Raw genomic sequence first — 13227 nt, 5'->3', positions numbered from 1 at the left:
ACATATATACATACATATATAAATATACATATATACATACATATATACATATACATATATTCATATACATATATACATACACATATACAGATACATATATACATACATATATACGTACATATATACATATACATATATATACATACATATATATAAATATACATATATACATACATAGTATGTATATACTGAGAGAATGTATAATTTTAAGGGAAAAATCTGTTTCCAAATTTCATGGCATGAACAATCCCAAAAAAGTTGGGACAAGTCCATTTTTCCCACTGTGTGGCATCCCCCCTTTTTCTTACAACCCTCAACAGACATCTGGGGACAGAGGAGACCAGTTTCTCCAGTTTAGAAATAGGAATGCTCTCCCATTCATGTCTAATACAGGCCTCTAACTGTTCAATCGTCTTGGGCCTTCTTTGTGGCACCTTCCTCTTTATGATGCTCCAAATGTTCTCTATAGGTGAAAGATCTGGACTGCAGGCTGGCCATTTCAGTACCCGGATCCTTCTCCTACGTAGCCATGATGCTGTGATTGCTGCAGAATGTGGTCTGGCATTATCGTGTTGAAAAATGCAGGGTCTTCCCTGAAAGAGATGACGTCTAGATGGGAGCATATGTTGTTCTAGAACCTGAACATAGTTCTCTGCATTAATGGTGCCTTTCCAGACATGCAAGCTGCCCATGCCACAAGCCCTCATGCAACCCCATACCATCAGTGATGCAGGCTTCTGAACGGAGCGTTGATAACAACTTGGGCTATCCTTGTCCTCTCTGGTCCGGATGACATGGCGTCCCAGTGTTCCATAAAGAACTTCAAATCGTGACTCATCTGACCACAGAACAGTCTTCCCTTTTGCCACACTCCATTTTAAATGACCCCTGGCCCAGTGCAAACGTCTGAGCTTGTGGAGCTTGCTTAGAAATGGCTTCCTCTTTGCACTGTAGAGTTTCAGCTGGCAACGGCGGATGGCACGGTGGATTGTGTTCACTGACGATGCTTTCTGGAAGTATTCCTGAGCCCATTCTGTTATTTCCTTGACAGTGGCATTCCTGTTTGAGGTGCAGTGACGTTTAAGGGCCCGGAGATCACGAGCATCCAGTAGAGTTTTACGGCCTTGACCCTTACGCACAGCGATTGTTCCAGATTCTCTGAATCTTTTGATGATGTTATGCACGGTTGATGATGATAACTTAAAAGTCTTTGCTATTTTACGCTGGGTAACACCATTCTGGTATTGGTGCACTATCTTTCTGTGCAACAATGGTGGAATTGGTGATCCTCTTACCATCTTGGCTTCTGAGAGACACTGACACTCTGAGAAGCTCTTTTTATACCCAATCATGTTGTCAATTGACCTAATTAGTGTTAATTGGTCTTCCAGCTGTTCGTTATATGATCAATTTCCTTTTTCCAGCCACTTATTGCTACTTTTCCCAACTTTTTGGGGATTTGTTGACGCTGTGAAATTTTGAATCAACATATTTTTCCTTTAAAATGTTACATTTACTCAGATTAAACTTTTGATCTGTCATCTATGTTATATTACGAATAAAATATTGACATTTGCCATCTCCACATCGTTGCATTCAGTTTTTATTCACAATTTGTTTAGTGTCCCAACTTTTTTGGCATCCGGTTTGTACTTATAATATGTACTTTATTCTTTTATCACTTTGATAAAGAGATTGATTTGAATGAGTCTTTTGGGAGAGGGAAATAGCGAGGGATTGGGGGGCTCAGATTGGCACGGGGGTCTTTGAGGAAAATAGGTTGGAAACCACTGATTTAGATCAATGATCAGGTATTTAAACAATCAGTTCGGACAACAAGCCAGTAGAACCAGCGGTCCAGATAACTGGCCTAAAAGCATTGAAGCCTCCTTCAGAATCTCTCCCAGGACCAAACCTGAACCACTGGGTCCTAACCTCTGATTGGCTGTCAGGTGAATCTCTTGTTTGCCACTGAAGCTCCAGGTAACCATGGCAACAGTGAGGATGCTGCAGTGAAACATGCAGTAGTTTGCTGTACTAATCACAGCATTTAGTACTTTACTGTTTTGTCCCCCCCACCACACACACACACACACACACGCACGCACGCACGCACCCACGCACACACACACACACAAATACCAACTGTTATACTCTCATGTGTCTCCCTCCTCTCCCCTCCACACTTCTCGTATATGCTAATGAAGAACAGGCTGCTTTCATCACAGCAAGGTGATGATTGCAGGCTGCCTCACCTCAGGCACATACATGCACACGTATGTACGAACACACACATATACACACACACACACACACTGTATTATCTTTGTGGTTTTCTGCCAACATGTCTTCAAAGAAACAGAGTAGTGTGTGCGAGTGTGTGCAAGTGTGTGTGTTTCTGAAACAAAGGCTCAAACAGGACAAACCAGCTCTCAGGGACATTTTTTTTTCATTCATTCAACCTTTATTTCTACAGGTAAATCCCATTGAGCCTCAAGGACTCATTTACAAGAGAGACCTGATTTAACAAAGAATGATGACAACAATGGACAATCAATCAATCAATCAAACTTTATTTATAGAGCCCTTTCCAGCAGCCAAAAGGTGCACAAAGTGCTGCACAGTACAGAAATTAAAAACAAACAAGAATAAAAAATCAGTCAGTTAGAAACAAAAACAATTACAATTAAAACATAGCAAAATTGTCAAAGCCCTACTAGGTATTAAAAGCCTGCCTGAATAAAAAGGTTTTAAGATTAGATTTAAAATGCTCCATGTCAGTGATGGTGCGCAGGTCCTGAGGTAGCTGGTTCCAGAGTCTGGGTGCAACGACCGAAAAGGCCCGGTCACCCCATCGTTTGTAGTTGGACTTTGGGACAGAGAGTAGAAATGTATTAGATGATCTCAGTGTTCTCCTATATTCACGGACAGCTACAAGATCAGTCAAATACAGTGGGGCAAGACCATTGAGAGCTTTAAAAGTGAATAATAAAATTTTTAATTTAATTCTAAAATCGACTGGAAGCCAGTGGAGAGAAAATAAAACAGGGGTGATGTGCTCACGTCTGGAGGTGTTGGTTAAAAGTCGAGCTGCAGCATTTTGGACCAATTGCAGGCGTCTAATGGAGGATTGGGAGATTCCTGCATATAGGGAATTGCAGTAGTCGAGCCTTGAAGTTATAAAAGCATGGATGGCCTTTTCCAAGTCAGAACGATTTAAAAAAGGCTTAACTTTGGATAAAAGACGTAACTGATAAAAACAGGTCTTGACTACAGAGGATATTTGTTTATCAAACTTTAAGTCCTTGTCAAATGTCACCCCCCAAGTTTTTAACTGTGGGTCTGAACTTGGATGTCAGAGCACCAAAGTTACAGGGAGCATCATCACCAAAGAAAATGCATTCTGTCTTTCCTTCGTTTAAAAACAAAAAATTAAGATGAAGCCACTGTTTAATGTCGGCAATACAATCAGCGAAAGGTGTGAGAAGGTTACTGTTTTTAGGTTTCATTGGTAAATAAATTTGTACATCATCAGCATAGCAGTGAAAAGAAAAATTATGTTTGGCTATCATGGAAATGTCATTATGGACTTTTAACAGGGCTGATTCGGTAGAATGACGGGTTCTAAATCCAGACTGAAATGTTTCATAGATACCATGGTTTTCTAAAACAGGTTGTAACTGCATAAAACAACTTTTTCTAAGATTTTAGCTAAAAAAGGCAGATGAGAAATAGATCTAAAATTTGATAAAAGTGATGGGTCTAGGTGAGGTTTTTTAAGAAGGGGCCTAACAACAGCATGTTTAAATGCAGCAGGGACAATTCCTAGACGAAGGCAGGAGTTTAAAAATGTTAAAATACAGAAACCCACAGAATTAAAAACCTCTTTCAAAAACTTGGAGGGAAGAACGTCCAGTGGGCAATTAGTGAGCTTCATGTGTTGAGCAACATCAGTGAGAGTGGCAAGAGACACTGGTTGAAAGTGTTCAAACACGACTGGAGCTACAGAGGCAACAGAGGAGTCAGGAACAACAGAACCAGTGACCTGTCTGACTGAGGCCACTTTATCCTGGAAGAATTTTAGAAAGTTTTCACAGTTAGTGGCTGTGGCATCTGGTGAAATACGCACAGCTGGATTAATAACAGAATTAATTGTGTTAAATAACACTCTAGGACAATGGCAGTTATTTGAAATTAAACCAGATAAATATAAACATTTTGCCTCTTTTACAGATCTCTGGTAGTTTGTACGGCATTCTCTCAAAAATTTAAGAGATGAAAGAAGTTTGTCTTTCTTCCATTGTCGTTCTGCTTTCCTACATGTTTTCCTGAGAGCACGAGAGGCGTCATTTAACCACGGTTCAGCTCTCGGTTTGGTGGATTTAAACCGAAGAGGAGCGATGGAGTCTAAAATTTCAGAGCAAGTGGTTTGGAAAGAGAGAAGGAAGCCATCTGGACAAAGTTCATTGGAAAAAAAAGTCTGAAAGTCCATAAAAGCAGCGGTAAACAGTCCAGCTGTCTCAGGAGTAAAAATACAATGCCAATGACCCGCAACAGCAGGCCTGCTGACTGGTAGGGGGGCTGAAAACTCCAACATGATGGGGAAATGATCTGAGATGGCTGTTTCAGATGTTTCACAGAGTGAGATGGACAGCCCATGAGATATAATAAGGTCCAAAGTATGTCCAAGAAGATGAGTAGACCCATGTACAGACTGTGTTAAGTTAAAAGATGTTAAAAGATTGATAAAATCAGAGGCTAACTGATCAGACGGGCAGCAAACATGAATATTAAAATCTCCACAGATCAACAGATTATCAAATCTGGGGATGGAGTCAGATAAAAATTCAGAAAATTGTTGAATAAAGTCCTTATTATATTTAGGTGGGCGGTAGACAATTGCAAATAATACAGGCTGTGTCAGCTCAGCCACGAAACAGCTGTAACTCAAAAGAAGAATATGTTCTGGTAGGTAGAAGTCTACATTTGAAATTGTCTCTAAAAACTGAGGCAATGCCCCCACCACGACCCGTGAGACGGGGGGAGCTGAGGAAGGAGCAGCCAGGTGGGAGGAGCTCCGAGAAGGCACTGTTCTCATCTGGTTTCATCCACATCTCCATCAACAAAAGAAAATCCAGTGTGTGAGAGGAGAAAAAGTCATTCATGATAAATGTTTTGTTAGTTAGTGATCTGATGTTAATCAGTGCCAAACGAACGGAGTTACTAACAGTTTGCTGACATCCACGGTCAAGCGGACGGAGGTTCTCCTGAACGCAGCCCCGGGTGCGGGTCCCAACGAGCCGGTAGAGGGGGCGTGGGCAGCTGTCGTCCGGGACAACCGGCCAGAGCCAACGATAGCAATCCCTTGTTAGCTGGTTGTGAAAGCCGTGGAAGTTAAAATCCCGTATCCTGAGTTTGACATGAAGTCCGCTTCTCCTTCCACGTTGTCGTCGGCTCCTGGAAGGCAGCGTGGCGAGAGAACGCCATAAACAGGTAGGCACCGAGGCAAGGTGCGGCGGCGGTGGTGGAAGCTGAGAACGTTTGCCAAAGTTAGTTGATAAGTTCTGCATAAAGTCTCTAATATTTAAAAGTGTCTGGAGATCGTACGCTAGTAGCTTTGACAGAGAACATACTGAAGGTAAAAATGCAAAGAAAAGAAAAAACACGAGTAACAATAAACAGTTGTAAAAAGTCATACAATAGTTTTTTTGGTTTTTTTTTTACAAATAGGATGTCTAAAAAAAGTAACAAAAACAGCTAGATTCTAAGGCAAATGTAGAAAACTAAAAACAGGAACATGTCTGCAATGGTCCCTTCCAAGAGTCCAACAGATTCTTAAAGCCACATAGAGAGGTCAAGGTCGAGAGCTTCAAATGTTTTTGTAAGATATTCCAGGAAACAGGAGCAGAGTAGGAGAAGGTCCTTTTGTCTAGTTCAGTCCTCACTGAGGGAACACTGCAGGTAATAATGTCCTGAGAGCGCACGCTGTAGCTGCACTCACACAGAGACATGTAGGAGAAGATGCATGAAGGCAGCAGACCAAGAAGTGATTTAAAGATGAAAATGTACCAGTGGGAGAGTCTGCGTGAAGTTAATGGTGACCAGTTAACCAGTGGATACTGGGTGCAGTGGTGGGTACGATAATCACAGCCAGTTACGAATCTTAGTGCACCATGATAGACAGCATCCAACATCTGTAGGTTCTTGTAGGAGCGTTCATGTAAATAATGTCACCATAATCAATGGAGGGAAGGAAAGTCACAGATACAAGGTGTTTCCTAACATTCAGGGATCTGTTTCTGAAAAAGAAACCCAGTTTAACTTTCAGTTTCTTTATCAAGTTTTCCACATGGAGCTTAAAAGAGAGATGCGAGTTGACCAAGATACCCAAATATTTATAGGAATCAACAAACTCAATGGGGACACCATTTGAGGATAAAATCTGAGGAAGAACTGCTGGGACCAACTTCCTATTTGAAAAAAGCATCCCTTTGGTTTTGTCGGCATTTAGGACAAGTTTGAGGCGGAACAAATCTGTCTGAATGTTGTTGAATGCAGATTTCAAAAGCTGGAAAGCCTTATCAACAGTTTTAGCTCGACAATAAACAACTGTCATCAGCGTAGAAATGTATGGATGCATTAGGGATGTTTTTACCTACATTATGTATGTAGATTGTAAAGAGGGTGGGTCCTAAGACTGAGCCTTGTGGTACACCATTGTTGACTGTTAAATAACTGGAGGAAGTACCATTATGTTGAACACATTGCCTTCGGTCTGAGAGATAGTTAGAGAACCAACCAATGGTGTGTTCTGAGAAACCATTTTCTGAGATCTTATGACACAAGATGTTCTGATCCACAGTGTCAGAATCTTTAGACAGGTCTAATAAAAGTGCAGCACAATAATCCGTAGCATCCAGTGCTTCAACAACGTCATTAAGAACCTTCAGTGAAGCAGTGGTTGTGCTGTGTTGTTTCCTGAAACCAGATTGATGGGGAGGTAAGATGTTAAATGAGGCCAGGTAATTTTTGATTTGAGAGTTTATCAGTTTTTCTAGAACCTTGGCTAAAGTGCAGAGTTTAGAGATTGGTCCATAGTTGTTCAGTGAGGTGGGGTCTCCTCCCTTCAGCAAAGGAAGAACAAAGGCTGTTTTCAAGTGTCTGGAATGGAGTTTTGTGTTATGGAGAGATTGAAGATGTGGGTCACTGGGACTGTGATGATATGAGTGGCCAGCCTTAAGAAATAAGGTGGAAGTTCATCTGGACCTGCAGATTTGTTAGGATCAAGAGATTTTAACAGTTTATTAACCTCACTGACTGAGAAGTGGACAAGTGGGACAACGTGGCTGATGCGGCTCTGCAGAACTGCTTTGAAACGACCGATTGGCAGATGTTTGTAGACTCGGCTGGAGGAGACGTGAACACGTACACAGACTCTGTTGTGCATAGGGAAGTGTAAACATGATGTTGTACCTCCATCCATACTTTAACCAGAAACCATTAGTTGGGCCAGGGGTTTGTGCTACATTTAGGTTGTTTTCACACCTGATAGTCCGGCAGACTCGGTTCGGTTGTAGACCAATATTCATAACATTTGTTTACATTTCAGCGGACATGGTTTGCATTCACACTGCACTGAGTCAGTCAACCTGTTCCCCCCACCCCCCGTCACATGTGGTGGCGCTGCACCAAGAACTACTGAAGGAAACAACACAAAAACCTCTGAAGACACTTATTCTTCTTCTTCTGGAAATAAAAACAAAAACGTAGTGGCGTCATATTTTAGCGGTTTTAGGAGTTCTGTTTTGTCATTTTTCAACAATGGACTCAGCGGGGGAGAAGATGAGGCAGAAGACCATGGAGAATGTTGATTTTCACACAAGGCGGCTGACTAGGGCTCAAGTATGAGGTAAGAGAAATGTGCGTTTGTTTGTCCTGTGCTGTAGCCCAATTCCCACTTTTGGAGCGGTCTCTGGTCCACATGCATTCACACTGCATTCGAACCATGCCAGAGTTTTACTTCCACCAGACCGAGACCTAGGTTTATAGGTGGACCAGAGTTCGCCTTCAGAGTTCGATGGCGCATTCACACCTCCTCAAACAAACCAGACTTTCTAGGCAAACAGAATCGAGTTCGACTAAAGCGGACTAAACAGAGCTGGTGTGAATGCACCCTTAAAGCACGCACCGCTGCCTTTAATTCTGGAGACCCTGAGGCCTACAAAGCAGCCAAGTACGACCTCAGAAAGACTGTGAGGACCTCTCAGAGTAATACACGAAGTGTGTGGAATCTGCCCAACAGAGCAACAACCTGAGGTGCGTGTGGCATGAACTAGACTGCATCATTGACTACAAGAGAAGGAACAGGCCTGTGGAGCTGACCAGCGCATCATTTCAAGATGAGCTCAACACCTTTTCTTCCTGTTTGATGCAAACAACACCACACGTCATCAGACCACATGTAGACAATGAGGACATTGCACTCTGTTTAGACACTGCTACAGTGAGGCGGGCGTTCAAGAAGGTAAACCCTCACAAGGCACCAGAGCCTGATGGCATCCTAGGATGAGTGCTGAGAGTGTGCGCTGACCAACTCACCAAGGTGTTACCAACATCTTTAACCTGTCTCTGAGTCAGTGTATTGTGCCCACCATCTTCAAGACCTCAACTGTTGTCCCCATCCCAAAGACCTCTGCAGCATCCTGCCTCAATGGCTTTCAGCCCATATCACTTCTGTCATCATGAAGTGCTTTGAGCAAATTATCAAAACTCAAATTTGTGCCTCCCTCCCTGACACCCTGGACCCCCTACAGTTCACATACAGAGCAAACAGGTCTACAGATGATGCCATTGCTTTAGCAGTTCACACCTCCCTCAACCATGGAGAAGGAAAACACCTATGTGAGAATGCTCTTCATAGACTACAGCTCAGCATTCATCACCTTAAAATGCTTAAAATCTGTAACTATCATCCCAGTGCCGAAAACGCCTACCATCACCAGCCTAAATGATTACCGACCGGTGGCTCTCACTCCGGTAATCATGAAGTGCTTCGAGAGACTGGTTCTCCAGCACATCAAGGACTATCTCCTTCCGAACTTTGACCCCTACCAGTTTGCATATCGCACCAACAGGTCCACAGAGGATGCTATTGCAGTTGCTCTCCACAGCGCGCTGAGCCACCTGGAACAACAGCACAGCTACGTTCGAATGCTCTTTGTGGATTACAGCTCGGCCTTTAATACAATCATTCCGGACATTCTTATAAATATATTGGACAATCTCGGCCTCCCCCTCTCACATGTGCCTGGATAAAAGACTTCCTAACCAATCGGCCCCAATCTGTAAGACTTGGTCCCCACCTCTCCTCCACTCATACGCTGAGCACTGGCTCCCCACAGGGCTGTGTGCTGAGCCCCCTGCTGTACTGTCTCTACACCCATGACTGTAGCCCAGCCCACAACAACAACCTTATCGTCAAGTTCGCTGATGACACCACAGTGGTCGGACTAATCTCTAAGGGAGATGAGACATTTTACAGACAGGAGGTCCTGGAGCTAGCAACCTGGTGCTCAGAGAAAAATCTGGCTCTGAATATCAAAAAAAACCAAGGAGGTAATTATTGATTTCAGGAAGCACAGCACCAACCTAGCCCCCCTGCACATCAATGGCAAGTGCGTGGAGAGGGTTCACACTTTCCGATTTCTTGGTGTCCATATCTCTGCTGACCTTAACTAGAAAGAGAACACCACAGCGGTCATCAAGAAGGCTCAGCAGAGATTACACTTCTTAAGAGTACTTAAGAAGCATAACCTGAACACCAAATTGCTGTTGACCTTCTACTGCTCGTCCATCGAGAGCCTGCTGACATACTGTATCTCAGTATGGTACGGCAGCTGCACCCTGGCTGACAGGGAGAGGCTTCAGAGAGTAGTCAAGACAGCACAAAAGATAATTGGCTGCCCTCTCCCCTCCCTGATGGACATTTACACATCACGCTGCCTCAACAGAGCAGAAAGCATAATCAAGGACTGTTCACACCTGGGTTTTGAACTGTTTCACTTGCTACCTTCAGGGAAGCGCTACAGGTGCATCAGAACAAGAACAAACAGATTCAAGAACAGTTTTTTCCCAAAAGCCATCACCACACTGAACTCACACATGCACTGATATAATAATCTAACCTCCCAAACCCCTGGACTTCTATTGTACAATACTACTGACATTTCATACTCTCAGTCACCTTAACTACCTCACATAATATCCATAATGTGCAATATAATTGTGAAATACTTGTATTTTTTACTTTCATAGAGCTATTATATCTATATTGCGTTACATTTTTTATATTTTTAGTGTGTGTTTTTCTTAAGCGTGTTTTTGTACTGAAAAAAAGGAGTGGCTCTTAATTTCATTGTATTTGAGTATAATGGCAATAAAGGCATTATGATTCTGATTCCGACTTCTATGCATACAAAGCAAAAAAGTTTCTGGAACTATCAGTCCACGTCCAAGCTGATAGTAATTCTCTGTATTTACATAAGCTGTTTTAACTTAGAACTGTTTGTTAAAAACCAAACATGTCAAAGTTTAAACATATCAACTAGTATTCCAGCTATCTTGCACTGTCATTATTTTTCTCCTCACCCTTAAACTGATACAGATGATATCAACTGATACAGATGGTATCAGAAACTCATTACAGTAAGCATTTAATCAACTGAACCTGTACAAGATGTTTTGTTCTGATCAAAGAGTGTTTCCAAGCCAAACACTTATGTGTCACTCTTACCAAATAAAAGTCAGTTCTAAAAGCAAGGCTTTGGAGTTCACCTCTGGTTTCAGACCAGAGGTGGATTTCCCACCTTGCAAGGAGTGTTGGCCAAAAATCTTACTCTGTCCTGTGTGGTTCTTTTTCTGTTGGGTACGAGAGAAAATACCCAACATTTCTTGGTGCCGCGACCCGGATTTCCAACATATCTGTTCGCTGATTGGGCTGAGGAGGGACACACTAAAACCGTGCACGGCGGGTCACCTAGCGACCTGAAAGGAAAGCCCCGGGAGGTATTGTTCCTCACTGGGCCCATGATTATAGGTCTGCCTTCGTCCATCAGCGGTGGATTGATGGAGTCAGAGCCCATACCGAGCCACAAGGAGCAGGAGTAAGTAAAAACAAAACTTTGTCGTAATGTTTTGTTTTTTTGGAAGGAGAACAGTAGAGCGCCCTCTCTCTGGATGAGTTTTTAAAACTCGTGTTGGCAGGAAAAAAGAGGGTAAATGAAAAATCTGTCGTTTCCAAATTTCATGGCGTCAACAAATCCCAAAAAAGTTGGGACAAGTCCATTTTTACCACTGTGTGGCATCCCCCCTTCTTCTTACAACACTCAACAGACGTCTGGGGACAGAGGAGACCAGTTTCTCAAGTTTAGAAATAGGAATGCTCTCCCATTCATGTCTAATACAGGCCTCTAACTGTTCAATCGTCTTGGGCCTTCTTTGTCGCACCTTCCTCTTTATGATGCGCCAAATGTTCTCTATAGGTGAAAGATCTGGACTGCAAGTTTTTAAAATGTTTTTCTTGTGTGACAAGCAAAAACACCACCGGCGACTGTACCCCATACCAGGACCCGAAATACGGACGACATCTCCAACGCCACATTTTCAACATCAGCACACATATGCACATATGCAAAGAGGATCGAGGGTCAATTCATCTCACAAGACCCTCGGAGCATGTGGAGGGGCATTAAGTGCATAACAGATTATAAAGGAAGGAGTGAACAATGCCCCAAAGACCCATCTCTGCCTGATGCCCTCAATAAGTTCTATGCACACTTTGAAGACCCGAACAGACCACCCAGCACCAGACTCACCTCGCCACCGGACGAAGAGCATCTCAGCGTGACCTCAGCAGAAGTAAGGAGTACCTTCAGGAGGATTAATCCGCACAAAGCAACTGGCCCAGACAACACCCCCGGAAAAGTGTTGAATGAATGTGCTGATCAGCTCTGTGAGGTGCTGGCAGACATCTTTAACACCTCACTTACCCTGGAGACAGTTCCCACCTGCCTGTAGACTGCCACCATCATCCCAGTCCCAAAAAGCTCTACAGTGACTGGTCTGAATGACTATCGGCCAGTGGCCCTCACCCCGATAGTCGCTAAATGCTTTGAAAAACTGGTCATGACTCACATCAAAACAACCATCAACATCAACGAGGACCCTCATCAGTATGCATACCGTGAGAACCGATCAACAGAGGATGCAATCTCCTCTGTGGTCCACACTGCGCTCAACCACCTGGAGCAGAAAAACTCTTACGTCCGTATGCTCTTTGTGGACTTCACATCCGCCTTCAACACCATGATCCCCCAAACCCTGATGGACAAACTATCCACACTAGGACTAAGCCCCTCCATCTGCAACTGGGTACTAGACTTTTTAACAAACAGACCACAGTTAGTGAGGATCCACAACCTCTCCTCCTCCACCATAACCCTCAGCACTGGCTCTCCTCAGGGATGTGTGTTGAGCCCCCTCCTGTTTACTCTGCTCACGTATGATTGTGCAGCTACCCATCCAGGCTGTCACATTGTAAAGTTTGCAGATGATACAGCGGTGGTGGGATGCATCACAAACAATGATGAGTCCAGCTACAGGCAAGAGGTGGAACACCTGGAGAGCTGGTGCAGAGAGAATAACCTTCACATCAATGTGAAGAAGACAAAGGAGATGATTGTGGACTTCAGAAGGAACAAAAACACCTACACCCCCCTGAACATAAGAGGATCTGCGGTAGAAGTGGTCTCCAGCTACAAGTACTTGGGTGTACACATGAATGACAACCTCAGCTGGAGCAACAACACCACCAGCCTGATGAAGAAAGCTCATCAGAGACTCTACTTCCTCAGACGGCTGAGACGAGCTGGTCTGGGAAGCTCAGTCCTCACCTCCTTCTACAGGTGTGCAGTGGAGAGCATCCTGTGCTCCAGCATCAACGTGTGGCACGGAGGCTGCACAGCTGCAGAAAGAAAAGCTTTGTAGAGAGTGGTGAAGGCTGCACAGAAATCTGTTGGAATCAGTCTCCCCACCATCACAGACATCTACACCTCCAGATGCAGGAAGAGGGCCACCTGCATCATGAAGGACCCCACTCACCCAGCACACACACTTTTTGCCCCACTCCCCTCAGGAAGGAGGTTGAGGAGCATTAAGTGTAGAACCACT

At 43.7% G+C, this 13227-nt stretch overlaps 1 protein-coding gene across 1 annotated transcript in view; it reads right to left on the bottom strand.

Annotated features, from left to right (window-relative positions):
• Positions 1 to 11141, bottom strand: part of LOC119417408 (poly(A) polymerase type 3-like) — a 12874-nt gene extending 1733 nt beyond the window's left edge. Inside the window, exons 1-2 of the mRNA XM_037684609.1 lie at positions 11079 to 11141; positions 9033 to 9183 (exon numbers count right to left, since the gene is read on the bottom strand). Coding sequence (XP_037540537.1) covers positions 9033 to 9183; positions 11079 to 11141 — 214 coding nt within the window. The remainder of the gene's footprint in view (positions 1 to 9032; positions 9184 to 11078) is intronic.
• Positions 11142 to 13227: the final 2086 nt, after the last annotated feature.

Source organism: Nematolebias whitei, chromosome 11, assembly GCF_014905685.2.
Source record: "Nematolebias whitei isolate Nwh7 chromosome 11, NemWhi1, whole genome shotgun sequence".
In the NCBI taxonomy this organism is placed as follows: domain Eukaryota; kingdom Metazoa; phylum Chordata; class Actinopteri; order Cyprinodontiformes; family Rivulidae; genus Nematolebias; species Nematolebias whitei.
The sequence above is the reverse complement of the archived record's forward strand: the minus strand, read 5'-3'. Positions and strand labels throughout refer to the sequence as shown.